The following is an 18,866-nucleotide window of genomic DNA, read 5'->3' as shown; positions in this document are numbered from 1 at the left end:
GTCCCCCTTGGGGAGTGCTTTCTCACCCTCCCACGCATGTTCTATGTCTGACTCTGGTAAGCATACATGCCCTCCAGCAAATTAAAAAAAGAAAAATACAAACAAAATGTTTATTTAAATTCAACTTATGTAGTTATTTTTAAAGTGTCTTGAATTAATACTTATCAGACATACTTGGAAACCATGCTTGAGGTTGAATCCTGACTCCTCTTTCTTATTGACCATGTCACCCTGGGTAAATTAGTTATCTTCTCTGTTCTCTAGTGTCTCCAATGATAAAATAGAAAAAATGATGGTACCTACCTCATAAGGCTGCTGTGAGGATTGAATGAATTAATATATGTAAAGTTCTTAGAATAGTGCCTCATACATAAGTGCTCAATAAACGTTAGCTATTATCATTCCAGATGTATCACCAAAACCAAACTTAGTATTTCAGATAACTTCACAGTTCTGTTTCATTATTCATGTCAAAGGAGGAAAATATCATCTGACACCCTACCATGTAAGAGAATCTTAGTCATCTCTCATCAGAATTATTAAACTTCCTTCTCATACTGGCTATGTTAAGAACTTCCTTTAAACATGGATGCAAAATTCTAACCTTATTCAATTTTTTTATTATCTTCATTATACTATTTTTATACCTTGATAGCCATTTAAGTACCATGGGTTTAGAAAAGCCAAATCCTGGGCTATACCTATAAAACTGCAGAATCTTATGAATAAACCCAAGTTTTGGGGACAAATACTGTTTTCTTCCTCATAGAAGATAAAATTATAGAAGACATAATCATGAGACTTCATTATTGGGACAGTGTCTGGTTGTTTCCTCAGGATTACGTCATCTCATCACCGATAGGCACTGCTTGCCTGCAGAATTCTTGCATTGTGGCGAATAATTCACTCTTAACCAGTGCAGATACTAGGACTAGAATATTAATAGTGCCATTTGGGGAATGCTCAGTGCAGTGCTCAGGTGCTGAACATGTTACATAGTAGTCTTTCATCCTCATAACAACCCCCGTAAGGTAGAGAGTCCTATTCCAGCTTTACACCTGATGGACTTGGGGCTAGAGCTTTCCCGCTACCTCACAGGGAGTAACAAAAGCAGGTTTTGAAAACCATGTCTTTCTAATCTCAAATTGTGTTCTTCAGAACCCTAGAACAATAGTGAGGGAGGGTGTTAGAGGCAGGCAGTTAAGGCCTTCTGGGTCCCAAATTCTCACCTCAACCATAGCAGCTCTACTTTTACTTATTTCATTGAGTTGTTGGGAAAGTCATGATGCATTTTTGCATAGAAAAACAGAAAATACATGACTTTTCCAATGGCCCAATACATATTGGGTTTTCTAATTTATATTCATTAGAGGGTTCTGCTACTTAAAAGGAGAATTGGGTATTGAAAAGCACTTAGAAAATTCTGCTTTGTACATTTGAGGTACAACAATAATACAACAACAAAAATGTTTCTATTATACCTTTTTCCCTGTGAGAAAGAATATTTGACAGTATAAAATTTTGTAGGTTAGTAAAATTACTGATACTTATTTTTAAAAGATACATATTTTTCTTAAGTGAGCATCAGTCATACTGGTTGGTGTGGACAGATGTGAGGATAACGTTTTGTTTAGTTCCTCAAATATTAGAAAACGTTTTTCAGTTGAAATGATAATTAGATCTGTTGATGCTTTAAAAGATTTATTTGGTATAAACAATGTTTATTTTAAAAACCTCGAGATAATTATAATATCAATGCTCAGTGGTGGTTCTTTGAACAGATTTTTTAAAATAATTACTTTTTTTTTTTTTAAATGCTCAGGGAGATGAAGAAGCAAATCTTGGTCTGCCCATTAGTCCCTTCATGGATCGTTCTTCTCCTCAACTAGCAAAACTCCAAGAATCTTTCATCACCCACATAGTGGGTCCTCTGTGTAACTCTTACGACGCTGCTGGCTTGCTGCCAGGTCAGTGGATAGAAGCAGAAGAGGACGATGACACTGACAGTGGTGATGACGAAGACGGGGAAGAATTAGATACTGATGACGAAGACAATCTAAATCCTAGTAAGAATACAGGGATACTATAATTTATTTAATGTTATTAACTACCGTGTTAATGTCTGTTTAATTTGGATTTGGATCTTTGTTTCTTAGATCCTATTATCAGCAGTCACACCTTGAGAAACTATCACAGAAAATCAGAAAATGTTCTGAGTCAAGTCACATTTTGACTAACTGCTGCAGGCTGGGTACTGTGCTCCTGTACGCAACAAGCAGTCCTTCTTACTTAAGTAAAACAGCATCTCGTCAGGTGCTGTCCTCCACAGGGCTCTTCAGCAGGCTCCACCTATGCATAGTTGATAGGGCTGTCACAACACCTGAACAGATGGGGGGCTGGATGGTCACAGTGGCGAGTCCTCTTTCATCTCACCCGTCCTCATGCACCCTGACCCCAACCCCACCAGGGAACTGAGGAGCACAGCTCCCACAGCCATCCATTGATCTGCCCTTCACATAGACCTGGGCAGTGGATCCGAACAGAGGGAAGAAAAGGAAAACAGTTCTCAGTTCTAAGTTTTGCAGCATTATGAATATGAGCTACTGAACTGTCGTGACACATTTTTCTATAAAAGACAATGAGTGTGGGATTAGCAGATGGCATATTGTTTATGTCACTGGAGACCCATGTAGTTGACCATGGTTCAAGTCCCAAACCCAGAGGCTTAACAGTCATGCCAGGCGCATATGAGTGCATACCCAAAATCCCGAGAGAATGGAGAACGGATTGTGGCATGGCCATCCCTCCTGGGGGAGGGGAGTGATTTCTCACTTTCTGTCTCTCTGGAGAGTGCTTGTGCCCTATAGCAAAAATCTCTCTTAAGAAAAAAAAGATGAGTGTAATGGAAAATGGGGGGGAAGTGTTTCCTCTGTAATTGTGAATGAAATTAGTTATTTGCTCTTTATTTAAAGTAAAATTTAAATTACACCTCACTAGTTTTGCTGTTGTTACTTCCCCAAGCGTGCTACAACTCAGAGCAGATGGATGGCTACAAGGAATCGCCTGCCTGCCACCCCAATACACACTTACCCTTGTGTTTAGGATTAGCATAGCAAAGAGTAATTTATGCCATTACCATCTGAGTGTCAACTTGGCAAGGTGGGCTGGTTTCTAAAAATTAGTTATATTCACCAAAGTGTTGGTAATTGTGTTTAATTCAGTACATAAAAACTCTTAACAGGTTGTCTTTTAACTCTAGATTGTTATTATTTCATTTGAAACTTTAGCATTCTTCCTTACCTCCAACTCATTGCCACACCGTCTGCCTAATCCCCTTCTCTGTTTTATTTTCTCCTTAACACTTAATACCATCTAACAAATTCATAGTTGTTTTTATTTGTCTAGGTCTTCACACTGGAATATGAGTAGTGCAGGGAATTTATTTTACTATTTGTTGTCACAACCTCAGTGCTTCGACAAGTAGGCACTTGGATATTTCTTGAATGAATGAATGAATCATATAGCTATGATTAGAATGTGTTTATTATTTTAAATTTCACAGAACCGCAAAGAAGGAAAAGCAGAAGGCGAATATTTTGTCAGCTAATGCACCACCTCACCGAAAACCACAAGATATGGAAGGAAATCATAGAGGAAGAAGAAAAATGTAAAGCTGATGGAAATAAACTGCAGGTGGAGAATTCTTCCCTACCTCAAGCAGATGAGATTCAGGTCATTGAAGAAGCAGATGAAGAAGAGGAAGAGCGACAGTCTGATTAAAAGAAGAGTCATACTGAAGCAGCCCAGAGGGCTGGGCATATGATCAGAACTCGTCGCTGGTGTTCACTGTGCTGACTTTCAACTGCCCATTCCCATGTGGAGAGGCCTTAATACTGTGAGAGGATTCTTGCTGTGCTGGCAGTTTCCCAGTCCTATGCACTTTCATCCCATGAACTAGAAAATTCTTCTTAAATCTAGGCTTGGGTTGACCCCATGTTGCAAAGCCCTCACTTAAAGCCTTCAGTGGCATATACTTTGTCATCATACTGCTTTGCTGGGTAGTGAACTCTTCCCTTACATGGGGTAGTAGCTATAACGAGAAATGCAAAGTGACCAAAGTGGCCAGAACTTTTTGATTTCATGAAAACAGAATTCATATTGTATTTCTAAATGTCTTCTATGTCTTTCAATGTTTTGGGAAAAAAGTCTGTGCCTATCTGAAGAGAAATCTGCTGTTGCCTTTCTGAGGGATCCTTGCTCAATGCAATACACTGTTCAGTGCTATTCTCCCAGCTAGGTTTATCCATCGAAGAACTAAGTGACCTTTGTTATATTTAACAAATTCCAGGTGCATCAATTTCTGATGCTTTTTATTGTGTATTATCTACTACGTGTTTTATTTCTGCTTGGAGTATTCAGGTGTGCCGTGGACATCAGAAGTCTGAATTCCAGTCTTAATGACTTTGTGTTCCATGGCTGAATTTTAAAGCTGTTTAACAATGAAGGAATTTCATTCTTTAGTCAAAACTGCTCTTATTTTTACTCTTGCTCAGGATTAGTGTTTTTAAACATTTAGTTAATTTAAACACAATGCAGATTTGTCAGAAGAAAAAAATTTGACCTACTAATGATGTTAACCTTTCATGAAATAAGCATATTTTCTCTTAGGTGAATTTGAGACTAATTAAAGCCAAGGAAAAGAAGATGTTTGTCTTTTGCCTTCACGCAAAATCAAATGAAACTAATCCCATCAAAGATAAAGAACAAGAAATACCATGAGCTCTAAAGGACACACATTGAATAAATAGTTGGAATACGTGGTTATCTTTAGATCTGTATCATAGGTGTCCTGTGTTTGGTTACTATAAAACTGACAATCAGTTTTCTTTGAACCCCCTGCCTCAAGACTATATGAGAGAAATGACCTATCACTACTCTATAATCCTTACAGCCTAAACGCAAGACTGATTTCTGAGATGTGAGGGGAATACGTAATACGTAATTTTTATATAAAAAAATTAAATATTTTAGTAGATAATTTCACACAAAAGCACATTCATAAATGACCACATTACTAAGATCATTGAGAAGCAAGTGGATCATATTTTAACTGTCTGTTAATGTGTTAGGGTGCTGATGTGTATCCAAGTTGTGAAAAATACCTGAAGCTATAAAGAGTAGCCAAAATATAGCAAGATAGTAAACTAATATTTTCCAATATTCTTGGAGGCTATAATCATATTTTGGATCCATGCAGTTTTGTAGGCAGCAAAACCATTCATTTTCCAAGGTAATTCCTTTGAAGTATTGTCTGACTGTGTGCTCTGTGGGATCAAAAAACAAAGCAGATAATTCCAAAAAGGACTTGCTAACAGCTTACTATTGGAGGGCAGCTTAGATCCGAGAGGCGTTTCCAGTGGAGGTTGGTTCTCACTACACAACTGCAGGTCTGGCCCTCTCCTGCTGGCCATGCTGCTGCTGCTCACTGATGCCCCCAACCACAGCGCTGCTCCACCCTCTCCCAGCCAGCTGGAACTTTTAAGGGGCTCGCTGAACAATTGGGCCAAAACCTGGGAGGAAGATGGTGGATATTCAGGTCTCCAGTTTTTCTAGTGTTAAGGGCCAGGAAGCTGGGTATCTCGGATAGGGGGTCTGAATGAGCGCCCCAGGAGATGACTTTGAAGTGCAGTGGGAGAGGGGAAGAGCACATAGATGGCATCTGTGTGGTTCTCTTATGCACTCCCAGAGGTATGATGCTTGCCTACCTAGAATATTTGGTTTATCTGAAATATATCAAAGCTCTACGGAAGTGTTGGAATTTTTTGATCCTGCATAGTATCGTAATATTTAATGAATAACTAAGCTTTATTTATTAGAAATGTTGAGTGCTGAGTTCCCTCCTGACACTTTTGCTACCATTGTCACACCATTTGTAAACCCCATCTCACCATATATTACCAAGTAATAAAATTGTAACTGATAATTTATTGAGTTTGCACTTATAATATATATATATTCTGAGCTCATGTTTTTCTAGTTACTTTGCATCCTGCATAAATGTATTTCTGCTATTACTTCTTCTCTTGTGGAATACATATGTGTATAAATTCACACATGTGCATGCATGCATGCATAATTAGATTCAATCGTATTTCTATATTGTCTATTACTATATAGAAATTTTGTATTGAGGTTGTTTATATTTTTTAAAATATATTTTAGTATTTTATTCCATTAAAATACTATTACTGAGAACTCACTTTAAAATATTAATCCCTATATTATTAAGCCCTTGCTAAATAATTGACATCTAACAAATAACTAGGCCAAAGAAACCCAAAAAAGTATCCCTGCTGTAACTTTAAAATTCATCATTGTAGGACCAGCAGGTAGCATGGTCGTTGAAGCACCTGACTGCCACAAGGCTGATGTCAGTTCCAGTCCTGGACTGGGGGCTTGAAAATCATGCTTGGTATGTGTGTGCAAGGCCAAAATGCTGAGAGGAGGCTGAAAGAGAAGGGATTGTGGCATGGCTATCCCTTCTAAAAGTGATTTCTCACTTTCCCTCTCTCTGTCTCTCTGGTGAGCACACACACCATATGGCAAAAATCGATGGAAAAAAATTCATAATTGTAAGAAATGAATGTATATTAAAGATACACTGTACTATTAGATGGAATTTTACTTGAGAAATTGCTGTAAGCCATATTACACATCTTATTTTGGTTCCTACTGAATCAGCTTAATATTTTTATTATAATAATTTTCATTACAAATTTGCTGTTGTTTTATGTCACTGGTATTAAAATACTCTTAGTGCTATAAATGTTAACACAAATGCTATATCAATATTTTTTTTTTTTTTTTTTTTTTTTTTTTTTTTTTTTTTGCACATTGCTTGCCACAGAAAGACAGGGAGGGAGAACCAGCAGTTAGCATAATGGCTATGTCGCTGGACTCCCACGTAGTCGACCGCGGTTCGCGTCCCGGACCCGGTGGCTTAAAACTCAGGCCGGGTGTGTGTGCGTGCGTGCCCGATCCTGAGAGGAGAATGGAGGAGAAGGGATTGCGGCGTGACCATCCCCCGTGGGGGGTGATTTATCGCTTTCTGTCTCTATGTCTCTGTCTGTCTGTTGAGTGCATGCACCCTATAGCGAAAATCTCTCTAAAAAAAAAAGAAAGACAGGGAGGGAGGGAAGGTGAGAACCCCCCACACACAACCCCGCAAGCGGAGATGGCTACACTGCAGTCCCTTCTCCAGTCTCCTTGGGATTTTGGGCAGATAAATGCACCAGGATGATTTTTGTTGTTGTTATTTTAGAGAGACTTTTGCTACATGGCATGTGGGCTCGCCAGAGAGACAGAAAGCAAGAAATAACCCCCTGGGGGGATGGCCATCTCACAATCCCTTCTCCATTCTCCTCTCATGATTTGGGGCACTCATGCACATGTAACTGGCATGAGTTTCAGGCCTCTGGGTCCAGGACTCAAATCGTGGTTGGTCATGTGGGAGCCTAATGATATAACAATTATGCCATCTGCTGGTTCTGTGCTGGCATGATTTTTTTGGTTGCCCAGTCTGGGAGTTGAGCTACACAACTGGCCATGTAGGATCCAGTGCCTTAATGTCCACGCCACTTGCTGGCCTGATATATCAATTTTTTTAAAAAGAATTATTTAGTTATATTTACCATTATTATTTTTTTAAAAATTTTTACAGGGCCTGCATGCGTACTGGAGAAAGATAGAGAAAAAGAAAATGAGAAAGCGAGCCACCAGGTCTGGGACTTGACCTGCAGTTGGCCATGTGAGATCAGCACCTTAAACACCATGCCACCAGCTGGCCCCTATCAGTGTTCTTACTGACACACTTTTTTCCTTCACACAAATCTACTTTTTAAAGCTATCTGAGAGGCCAACAAGTGGCATAGTGTTAAAGGTTACATGGTCAACTGTGATTTGAGTCCTGGACCCACTGGCTTCAAGCTCACACTGGGTGCACATGCATATGTGCCAAAAATCTCAAGAGGAGAATGGAGGAGAGGGAATTGTGGTGTAGCCATCCTCTGGTGGTGGTTGGGTGATTTCTTACTTTCTGTCTCTCTAGTGAGCATAGGTGCCCTATAGCAGGAATTTATTAAAAGAAAAGAACAAACAAGCTATTGGAAAGCTGTTTTCAGCTATCCTCATCACTTACTTTGCTGGTGCTGTGTAGGATATAAGGGGGAGGTGGAGCAAAGATAGAGGAAGGTGACTTTTAAGCTGGGAACTGAAAATGTTAAGAGTGAGCTTGGAGGACTAAGTAGCACAGTGTTTAAGTTGGCTGACTCCCGAACGTGACCAACTGTGTTCTGAGTCCAGGACATAGCAGATTGAGAACCACAAGCTGGGCATGTGTTCGCATGTGCCCCAAATCCCAAAGGATAAGTGGAGACTAGATTACAACATGACCATTCCCCATAAGGGGCATTATCTTACATTCCTTATTTCTCTTCAGCAAGCACATAAGCCCTTTGGCAATTTTTGTTTATAAGGTTTTTGCCATAGGGTGCTCGCTGGAGCAAGACAGTGATGGAGAGTTAGAAGTCACCCTCCAAAGAGGCTAACCATGTTAAAATCCCTTCTCCATTCTCCTCTCAGGATTTTGAGCAGACAATGTTCAGTGTGATTTTCAAGCTGCTGGGTCCAGGGCTTAAACCCAGGTCAACCATGTGGAAGTCCAACGCCTTAACTACCATGCTACTTGCTGGCCCCACTAAAATTATTTTTAAGTCTCAGTCATCTTCAAATTTCTCTGCATTGAATAGTAGAAATCGGTCTTATGATTATTGAAATTCTGTTTCTGTGATTATTCTCTCTTCTCATTTTGTACTTTGAATATTTATGCTCTCTTCCCTTTTTTATAATTAATCAGGTAGTCTAATTCAAGAGTTAGCAAATCTTATTTTTTATTTTTTTTGGAGAGTTTTTTGCTATAGGGCACGTGCGCTTGCCAGACAGAGAGAGACAGAGAGACAGAAAGTGAGAAATCACCCCCCATGGGGGATGGCCATGCCGCAATCCCTTCTCCTTCATTCTCCTCTTGGGATCTTGGGCACGCATGCACAGGCGCCGGGTGTGAGTTTAAGCCACCGGATCTGGGACTCGAACCGCAGTCGACTACGTGGGAGTCCAGCAACATAGCCATTACGCTAACTGCTGGTCCCCAAATTTTATTTTGTAAAGGGGCAAAGAATAAATATTTTAGGCTTTGCAGGCCAAGCACAATATGCAAATACCTATATAATGAAAGAAAAATTTCTAGAAAATTTTAGACAATATTCAAAATATGATAGTTAAATACTTTTTTGGTACTATAAATCTACTAATGAGAAAAAGTGAATTCTTCTTTAGGAGATAACATTTTGCTTAATTGGGGCTTAAAGTTAGCATTTCCTGCTATTAAAACATTGCAAATGTTCATCTGTTAATGCTGATTTATAATGAGATTTACATATTTCATCTTTGAAAATACCTTTTCACACAGATGGCACTGCCAAATACTGGTATCAATCCACAAGCATCTGATTTTAATTGAATATATTAATCACTGGGAAGACATATATAAAATTTATTAAATTCTCTTCTTGTTATTTCTCTCTTAGCATGTCATTACTTTGCAGACTAATTGCTTCCAATTGAAGGTTAGGTGAAAGCTCCTCAATTGCAGTTAAATAAACTTTCATAGGTGACATAAGCCCATTTACATTTATTCATGTGACTGTATGTAGGGAATTCATATTTATTCTTTTCTAAAAAATCTGTTCTCCTGACATTTACGAAGGTTTGTGTCTTTAATTCAGTCATATCTTTTTTTTTTAAGAATTATTTAATTAATTAATTTATTTCGCACAAGTTTTGCCAGAGAAAGGGAGGGAGAGTTAGAAAGCAAGTCGCCAGGTCCAGGACTCAAACCATGGTAGCCCATATGGGAATTCCAGTGCCTTAACCATCACACCACCTGCTGGTCCCTAATTCAGTCACATCTTTATACTCTTAAATAATAAATTTGGACCCTGTTATTTTTTTTTAAATAGTATTTGCTTTTCTTCTAATAATAATGAAAACAATTAGCTTATACCTAATTTTTCTCCCTATTTCTACTACTCAATTTTAGGCATTATTATTATCATCTTTCACTTTTGTACTCTTAAATATGCAAAGTGCTGCCAGGGGGAATGTCTGGGCCTCCTAAGAATCAGTAGACATGTGTCATTTTCATTCTAAATATATAATTATAATTGCCTACCTACTAAACTGCTCTATGGGGATAGGTATTCAGGGATCACAGGGACCTTTATGCATAAGAATGACCATTTTTATAAAGACATAGCACAGACCAATTTTGGAAAGCACTGGCAGATTCTACATTAAATATGTATTTGTTCTATCCTGTACCACCATAATCTAAAAGACTACCCAAACTCATTTATTTGGGTTCTGATTTCTCCTTTAGTCCTCTATTAAACTGGGCTAGGGGGGAACCAGCAGTTAGCGTAATGGCTATGTCGCGGGACTCCCACGTAGTCGACCGCAGTTCGTGTCCCGGACCCGGTGGCTTAAAACTCACGCTGGGCGCATGTGCGTGCGTGCCCAAGATCCCGAGAGGAGAATGGAGGAGAAGGGATTGCGGTGTGACCATCCCCCCTGGGGGGTGATTTCTCGCTTTCTGTCTCTATGTCTCTCTCTGTCTGTCTGGCGAGCGCACGCGCCCTACAGTGAAAATCTCTCAAAAAAAAAAAAAAAACTGGGCTAGGGGACCAGCAGTAAGTGTAATGGCTATGTCGCTGGACTCCCATGTAGTCGACCACGGTTCAAGTCCCAGACCTGGTGGCTTAGACTCATGCCGGGTACGTGTGCATGTGTGCCCAAGATCCTGAGAGGAGAATGGAGGAGAAGGGACTGCAGCATGGCCGTCGCCCTTGGGGGGTGATTTCTTGCTTTCTGTCTCTCTGTCTCTGTCTTTCTGATGAGCGCACGTGCCCTATGCAAAAACCTTTCCAAAAAAAAAAAAAAGAAAAAAACTGGGCTAGTACCACAGAGCCTATAAATAATAATACCTAATCAGCAGGCATTAACATCTGGAAATAAAACCCCCCACAATGAGCCAGATGAAGCCAAGAAGAGATGAGAAGTAGCTGGTACTAAACAAGAGGCTCTGCTTTGGGTATCCATGAGCCTTCCTAACACCCTTAAAAAAAATTATTATTTAATTTTATCATTTTTTTTTCCTTTTTCTTCTTCTTTTTTTTTTTTTTTTGGAGAGGTTTTTGCTATAGGGTGCAAGCGCTCGCCAGACAGACAGAGAGAGATAGAGAGACAGAAAGTGAGAAATCACCCCCCACGGGGGATGGTCACGCCACAATCCCTTCTACTCCATTCTCCTCTCGGGATCTTGGGCACGCACACACACGCGCCCGGCATGAGTTTAAGCCACAGGGTCCGGGACATGAACCGCGGTCGACTACGTGGGAGTCCAGCGACATAGCCATTATGCTAACTGCTGGTCCCTAATTTTAAACTTTATTACAGGGCACATGTGCTCACCAGAGAGAGAAAGAGGGAGAGAGAAAGTGGGAAAGCAAGCTGTCAGGTCTGGGACTCAGCTGCAGCCTGTCATGTGGGAGTCCAGTGCCTTCACCACCACACCACCTGCTGGTCCCCCTTCTTAGCATTTTAAACACCTGTTTGTCATTTGCACCTTTATGTTCTTCAACATAGAATTCTTAGAAGTCATAGAAGCTTGGGAAAAATAAAATCACAATTAATACTTGTTATTGGTCAAACATTATTTTTAAAGAAACATCTGTGTCCATCTGACATGGATTCTGTGACTTTTGTTCAAATACACACAGTGATTAGATTAAGCAGATTCCAGAGTGAGGCAAACATACAACATTGTCCTCCAAAACAGCCATGCACTCTCAGCGTCTTTCAGCACAGATGAGGTAGGGCTGGGGCTGCAATGTCATGCCTAGCCTAGGCTTCAGACTTGGAACTAGTTCGTGTGGAAAATGCAAATGAAACCTCTGAAGCAATGATGTAAAAAACAAGAACATTTCCATTCGGGCCACCTGTTCTCCAAGACAATGTCTTCTCCCTTAACAGAAAAGGCAGGTACAGTAATTTAAAAAAAAAAAAAAATACAATATTTACCAAAATTAATGTCTGACTTTTGGCTGCTATTCAGGAAATCTGAAATTTAAAGAAAGAGGAAGTTGTGTTTCTTAAAGTGTTCTCTTCAATCTTAAAGAATCGAAATCAGCATTTCAGCTCCCAGAACCCAATCTCTGGTCTCTATCTTATAGAAATTTTCTTAGGAAAATTTTAGTCACATCCCCCACTTCTGCATGTTCGCCAGAGCTTAAGAAATGCCATAAAAAAAAAAAAAAGAAATGCCAGGAAAGATCAACTATGTGACATTTTGTTTTATAAATCTAAGAGAGGCCCATTTCATTTCAACTTACTATGTGCATTCTTTCCCAACGAAAAGAGTTTCTAGTCTGTCTTCTATGGGTCTTATGATTTATATACATTGTCATAGCAGAAACAATATTTTCCAAACTGAAGATGAGATAAGATAAACAAGAAGCCAAAACAGCTAGATTCTGGTTTTACTTCAAGTTACCATGTCTTTCCCATCTCTGGGACTCAGTTTCTCAACCTACCTGCTAGTAAATTATAGTTCTATTAAGTCGTTGAGAAAGTCATGATGCATTTTTCTGGTTTTCGTTTTTTTAATCCAAGAATGTGTCATGACTATTCTGATGACCCAATACAAGTTTTGTTACAAATCAAAAGTCCACAAACAAAAGTTTCCAAAGAAACCAGAGCTTCTCAACAGTATCTGTAGTTAATAAATGAAGGCTTAATTTTGAGTACCAATGGTTTTAGTTTTCTCTACATAAACCACTCTCTCATCTTAAGAATCAATGCTGTTTTGGGACCAGCAGTTAGCGTAATGGCTATGTTGCTGGACTCCCATGTAGTCGACCGCGGTTCGTGTCCTGGACCCGGTGGCTTAAAACTCACACCGGGCGCGTGTGTGTGCGTGCTCAAGATCCTGAGAGGAGAATGGAGGAGAAGGGATTGCAGCGTGGTCATCCCTGCTGGGGGGTGATTTCTCGCTTTCTATCTCTCTGTCTCTCTCTCTGTCTGTCTGGCAAGCGCACGCACCCTATAGCAAAAACCTCTCCAAAAAAAATAAAAATAAAAATAAAAAAATAAAAGAATCAATGCTGTTTTTAAAGTTGGAATATTTAATTCTATAGCAGAATGCTTTGATGAAGATGCTTTACATGATTAATCATCATTATACTTCATTCTAAAGTTAGGCCTCTGTAAAATGTCTCTTACCTAGGGAAAAAGGAACCAAAGCTTCCTTTTTGGCAAAACATCCAGTGCTGTCCAGAAATCGTTCAGGATAGAACACTTCTGGGTCTCTCCAGTACTTTTCATCAAAGTGCACAGAATAAAGATTTGTAATGACCGTTGTACCTTTGGGAATGGAATAACCACGCACGACTGCATCTTCAGAGGTTGCATGGAAAATCCCTAATGGAACTATATTACAGAATCTTAAAACTTCATGCAAAACTGCCTCAGTATAAGGCATTTTGCATTTGTCATCCCAAGAAGGCTTCCCACCAGGGCCTGTAATTAAATCAATCTCTTTCTGAACTTGTCCTGTCAGAGAAAAAGTACTCTAGTTATTATACAATTTACAGAATTTTATCTAAAGTAATTTCCCTTTGGGATACAACAGAATAATCTATAATAACAGGTACAGAGATTCAGATGTTTTTATGATTCTATTTAAATATATGCTGTGTATCTTGTATAAGAAGGTCTTCAAAAAGTTCATAGAAAATACATGCTATGTAAAATCTAGGCATGGATTTCAAGATTTTTTAGCACCAATAAAAAAAAGTATGAGTATAGGGGCCAGCAGGTGTAAGGCACTGGACTCCTACATGGCCAACCATGGTTCAAGTGCTGGACCTGGTGGCTTGCTTTCTCACTTTCCCTCTCTCTTGCTCTGATCAAACTGAAAAACAATAATAACAAATAAAGTTAAATTAAATAATTATTTTTTTGAAAAGGTGAAAAAGAAGTATGAGTATATTTTAATTCCATTTTTTCATGAACTTTTTGAAGTACCCCCATATTAACAGCAGCCAATGCTCTGGATAATACCGTTGCAAAAAAAAAAAAAATGTTAAAAGTAATAGAAATAGGAGCCACCAAGTGGCATAGTGGCAAAGGCACTGGACTTCCACATGGTTAACTGTGGTTTGAATCTGAGACCCAGCAGTTTGAAACTCATGCCAGGCACGTGTGTGTGTGTGTGTGTGTGTGTATGTGCCCAAAATCCTGAGAGGAGAATGGAGGAAAAGGAATTGTGGGGTGTCCATACCCCTGGGAGATGATTTCTCACTTTCCCACTCACTGTCTCTCTCTGTTTCTCTCCAAGCATGCATGCCCTATCGCAAAAAAAAACTTAAAAAAAAACATACACACACAAAAAACAGGGTTCAGGTCCCAGCCCTGCTACTCCAGATGCTCAAACTTTCCCTTCATTTATAAAAACAGGCATAGGAAGACCTACTTTGGAGGTGTTTTTTTGTTTTCTTTTTAATGAAAACTGAAATAGATTTGAACATTTTTAAAATTAAGAAATATTTCTCCTATTGGCTAGCACAGCAGTAATTCCTAAAGAAAATGCTGTGTACATAGCCAAAGATTCTAAAACATGCATGAGTCCTAACATGTAAGGACACGCCCTAGGATCAAGAGAATTCTCACCTTGAATGTTCGGATAGAGTGCCATGAGAAGAATTGCCCACCGTAGCACATTGGTTGTAGTTTCCGTTCCGGCAATGATGAGCTCACCCACTGAGAAAATCAGGTTTTCTTCAGAGAAAGTAGATGATGGGTCATTTTTACTTTGATCCATCTCGTCTAAATAAGCATCAACAAAATGCTGAGGTAACTGAGGTTTTCTGTTAACGGAAGCTTTTTTGATAAGTCTGGAGAGAAAATCATAGACCACAGCTGCATTTCTGAAGAGCTGTTGATGTTTTCCAAAAGGTAAGATGCCAATCCATGGAAAGGCGTTATACAGGAAAACCGAGGCACTGGCAGCCAGTTCCACATTCTCACTAAATAACTCAATCATGTGCTGAAAATCAGTGTCTTCGTAAGTGAACCGTTCTCCAAAAATGATCATATTGGTTATGTTTGAAACAGCATTCGTTATTAGTTGTTTAAAGTCAAAAGGTCTACCTTTGTAAGTTTCAACAGCATCTATGAAAAATTTGGTTTCTTCTAAGATTTTAGATTCAAAAGACTTTTGGCCATATCCAAAATAGCGGAAGCTGTTGACAGCTAATTTTCTGTGATCAACCCATCCTCGGCCATATCTGGAATTGAGTAAGCCTGAGAAAAAAAAAAAGTATTAAAAATATTGCATAATTCCTAATTTCCTGTAATTAACCGCTGAAAGTTAACCGCTATGGAGAGAAAAGAAAAAGAAAAAGTCACTCTTCACTAAGCCTTCTTTCTATATAACTAGATAATTGGGTCCTGTTCACTGCTATGTATTAGCCACAAAACGTTTTAACAGATAAAACTGGTCTACCCTCATTGGGGATTGGCAGAAAAGACTTAAAATCCTTCTACCACAAGAAACCAGCCAGAATTGAATAATTCAGCCTGGGTGAAATAGGCCCAGGAGACTTTATTATTCAACTTTTACTATAAGTCTAATTTATAAAAGACAAATATGACTGCATGTTCTATGGGAATTTTTTTTTTTTGAGAAGTTTTTGTTATAGGGCGTGTGTGCTTGCCAGACAGATAGAAAGTGAGAAATCACCCCCCAGGGGGATGGCCACACCACAATCTCTTCTCCTCCATTCTTCTCTCAGGATCTTGGGCACACATGCACACGTGCCCAGCATGAGTTTTAAGTCACCGGGTCCAGGACTGGAACCACGGTTGACTACGTGGGAGTCCAGCAACATAGCCTTTACGCTAACTGCTGGTCCCATCTATGGGAAATTTTTTATCTTGAACCAAACAAATACCGCAAAATCATTCTTCTAGGATTAGAAATGGTCTGCTTGGGGCCAGCAGTTAGCGTAATGGCTATGTCGCTGGACTCCCACATAGTCGACCACGGTTTGCGTCCCGGACCCATTGGCTTAAAACTCACGCCAGGCACGTGAGTGTGTGTGCCCAAGATCCCAAGAGGAGAATAGAGAAGAAGGGACTGTGGCGTGGCCATCCCCCCTGGGGGTGATTTCTCACTTTCTGTCTCTATGTCTCTCTCTGTCTGGCGAGCGCATGTGCCCTATAGCGAAAACCTCTCCAAAAAAAAAAAAAAAAAGAAATGGTCTGCTTAAAAAAGACTGAATTTTAGAATACAGATTTCCTCCTGTTAAAGGGAGTATGACATTCATCAAGGTCTCTATGTCAGAGGAAATGGTAACTTGAGTGAATTGTCAATGAAGCAGAAATGCTCAAGTCAAAAGGAGGGCAAACACTTGAGAACTTGGTCTTTACGATTCATGTTTCCTTTGCCTTAGTTGATTTACTTTACAACCAATATCAGATTTTTAGTCTTTCAATCAATGTCAGTATTTTTAGCCTATGTAAGTAGGATGCTGTTAAAATTTTTTTTCCTTGAAATTGTGAAGCTCTCATTAAATTAGAAAATTTAGGATACCATTATTGTAAAAATTCTTATACTATTACTCTCGGGTGGTTGGAAAAGTCGTGACATATTTTTCTCATGTTTTTCTATGTAAAAACACATCAGGCCTTTTTCAGCAACCCAATATAACTGTTCTACCTGATTTCAACATTCTATTTTAAGCTTTTTGGTGCCATTCTCTCCTCACTGATTTTGTCAAGCCTCCCTTCCTTGTTGAATATGGACTCATCCAACGCTGACCAACACTAAAGCACACAGAACGCTAACCCTTTATACAAACCCCAACTCTTCATTCACCTATCATAGTAATTAGCTGTTACGAAAGGCTGTTTCAGGTTCTGTAAACTTATAAGCAAAATGACAGGAAAAAAGTCACCAAGTACTCAGGACTGGCTTCTAAGGGGGCATTTCTGATTCAAGTGCACGTGTGTGTGTGTGTGTATACACCTAACTTGTGAAACAAGACCTACAGGTATTAAGTGCTAATTCTTCAAATCATGATTTATAATATTTATTAGAACCCAATTACAACAGAATTAGCATGTACTGGTCTAAAACAAGACTGTAATGCAAGTAGGCTATGTAAGTAAGTGCTTTCCTGTTAATCCCAACTCTATGTACTTACTTAAAATAAAAAATGTGATTGAAAATAGTTTGGCAAATCACTAAACAAATGAAAATAAACATACCTCCCATTTTTGTCATCTTCATGAATAAAGGAAGACATGGCCTGTCTGCAAAAATTTCACTTTGATGAGCAAGGCATTCTTTTACTACATCATAGCCGTTTAGAACCACAGTTGATATGCCTCCAAGATCTAAGCTGAAGATCTGGGAAGAGAAGGAAAAAACCACTTACATGGCATGATTTATGAAGAAGTAAAACCTTGGAAATTCGTATATATTAAGCTCGGCTCACCCAATATATGGTACTTAACAGAAAATGTATGCATATATTACTCAACTGACAATGTTTCAAGTATCTTTCCTTATGAGGCATGTCAATTCAGTGTCTAAAGTCATAATCTAATAAACGGTATAATGTAAAGGGTATAGGACTTGGGAGGCCAGTTTCTAGTTTAGGTGTTTTTTCTACCCACTAGACTAACTCCTTGACATGGCGCTGTCTGCCTTTTCCAGGGCCTTCTCCCCCTCCACCCCAGGTAAGAGCCTGGCTTGTTGTAACACGTAAATTAATGTCATTGAAAACAAAACAGATGAGCTTCAGCCAGAGCCAGCGCTCTGGAACGTTCGGCGTCTTTCTGAGGTGGGTACATCTTTCTGAACGCAGTGCGTGTTCTCGCCTTTTCCCCTGCCAGTGAGTAGCTGTCGCTCTCTGCCAGTCCCTCAACATTTCTGTGGTGCAGTTTTCTCCCCTGAAAAATCGGGGAAAACCAGAAACACCTACTCCGCTGGGTGGCTGTGAATTTTAAATGCGCATCAGATGCGCTCGACATCATCAGGACCGTATTGCTCTTTTGCTGTAGCACGCCCGGCCCGCTCGCTCGCTTCCACAATCATTTGCCGGGGCCCACGTCTCTTTCAGGGCTCCCAGCAAACGCCTAGTCCGGTCATGCCTCAAATGCAAACACCGAGGAACCTCCTGTGCACTCCGTCTAGGACTCAGAGCGCCTCCTAGTCCCGACAAGCCGACGCTGGGGAAGTGAGCGGCTCGCGGCGTGCGCCTCCAAAGCCCAGGTGGGCCCGGGCCACACGGCGCAGGCGCGGAACTCGAGCGAGCGGCGCGCCCGCCCTTGGGGGCTAGAGAATCCCGCGGCGGCGGCCAAATGGGCGTCTGTCAGGAGTGGGCGCCGGCTGCCACCCGGCTGCCCCGGCAGGGGGCGCTGCGTCGAGGACGTCTTCCTTCCCGACCCTGGAAGCGGGATTCCCTCACCGGCAGCGGGCGAACCGAGAGAGGTTCCGGCTCCTCGGGCCTGGACGGCCGCAGGCCAACGGTGAGGAAGGCCGGACAGCCGGGCACGGGACGGCCCTCCCTGCCCGCGGCCCGCCGGGGCTGTACCTCGCCGTACACCTGGCTCTGCTGTCTCATGTAGACATGGGGCAGCTCGGCCGCGGCCGCCAGGGAGTAGATGTTGCCGATAAATGGTAG

General features: G+C 40.4%; 2 protein-coding genes and 1 long non-coding RNA gene across 4 annotated transcripts in view; 2 read left to right on the top strand and 1 right to left on the bottom strand.

Moving 5' to 3' along the window:
• The window catches only part of PDE3B (phosphodiesterase 3B), a gene marked incomplete at its 5' end in the record, with an annotated part of 142,312 nt that extends 136,325 nt beyond the window's left edge, over positions 1–5,987 (top strand). Inside the window, 2 exon segments of the mRNA XM_014584697.2 lie at positions 1,823–2,066; positions 3,563–5,987. Coding sequence (XP_014440183.1) covers positions 1,823–2,066; positions 3,563–3,780 — 462 coding nt within the window. The 3' untranslated portion in view covers positions 3,781–5,987.
• Positions 5,988–11,660: 5,673 nt separating this feature from the next.
• CYP2R1 (cytochrome P450 family 2 subfamily R member 1) lies at positions 11,661–18,866 on the bottom strand (the record flags this gene model as incomplete). The annotated part of the gene is given in 5 exon segments (XM_014584702.2): positions 11,661–12,139; positions 13,396–13,725; positions 14,845–15,477; positions 17,446–17,587; positions 18,777–18,866. Coding segments are annotated over 5 exon segments (1,371 nt in total), but the record flags the coding sequence as incomplete, so codon positions are not given.
• The window catches only part of LOC106734032 (uncharacterized), a 3,690-nt gene continuing 3,453 nt past the window's right edge, over positions 18,630–18,866 (top strand). The window contains exon 1 of one of the 2 annotated variants that reach the window (XR_001369813.2): positions 18,630–18,711. This is a non-coding gene — a long non-coding RNA (uncharacterized LOC106734032). The remainder of the gene's footprint in view (positions 18,712–18,866) is intronic. The other variant, XR_003548069.1, reaches the window with a different exon arrangement.

The sequence above is a fragment of the Tupaia chinensis genome, unplaced genomic scaffold, assembly GCF_000334495.1.
Source record: "Tupaia chinensis unplaced genomic scaffold, TupChi_1.0 Scaffold000077_1, whole genome shotgun sequence".
NCBI lineage: Eukaryota > Metazoa > Chordata > Mammalia > Scandentia > Tupaiidae > Tupaia > Tupaia belangeri.
The sequence above is the reverse complement of the archived record's forward strand: the minus strand, read 5'-3'. Positions and strand labels throughout refer to the sequence as shown.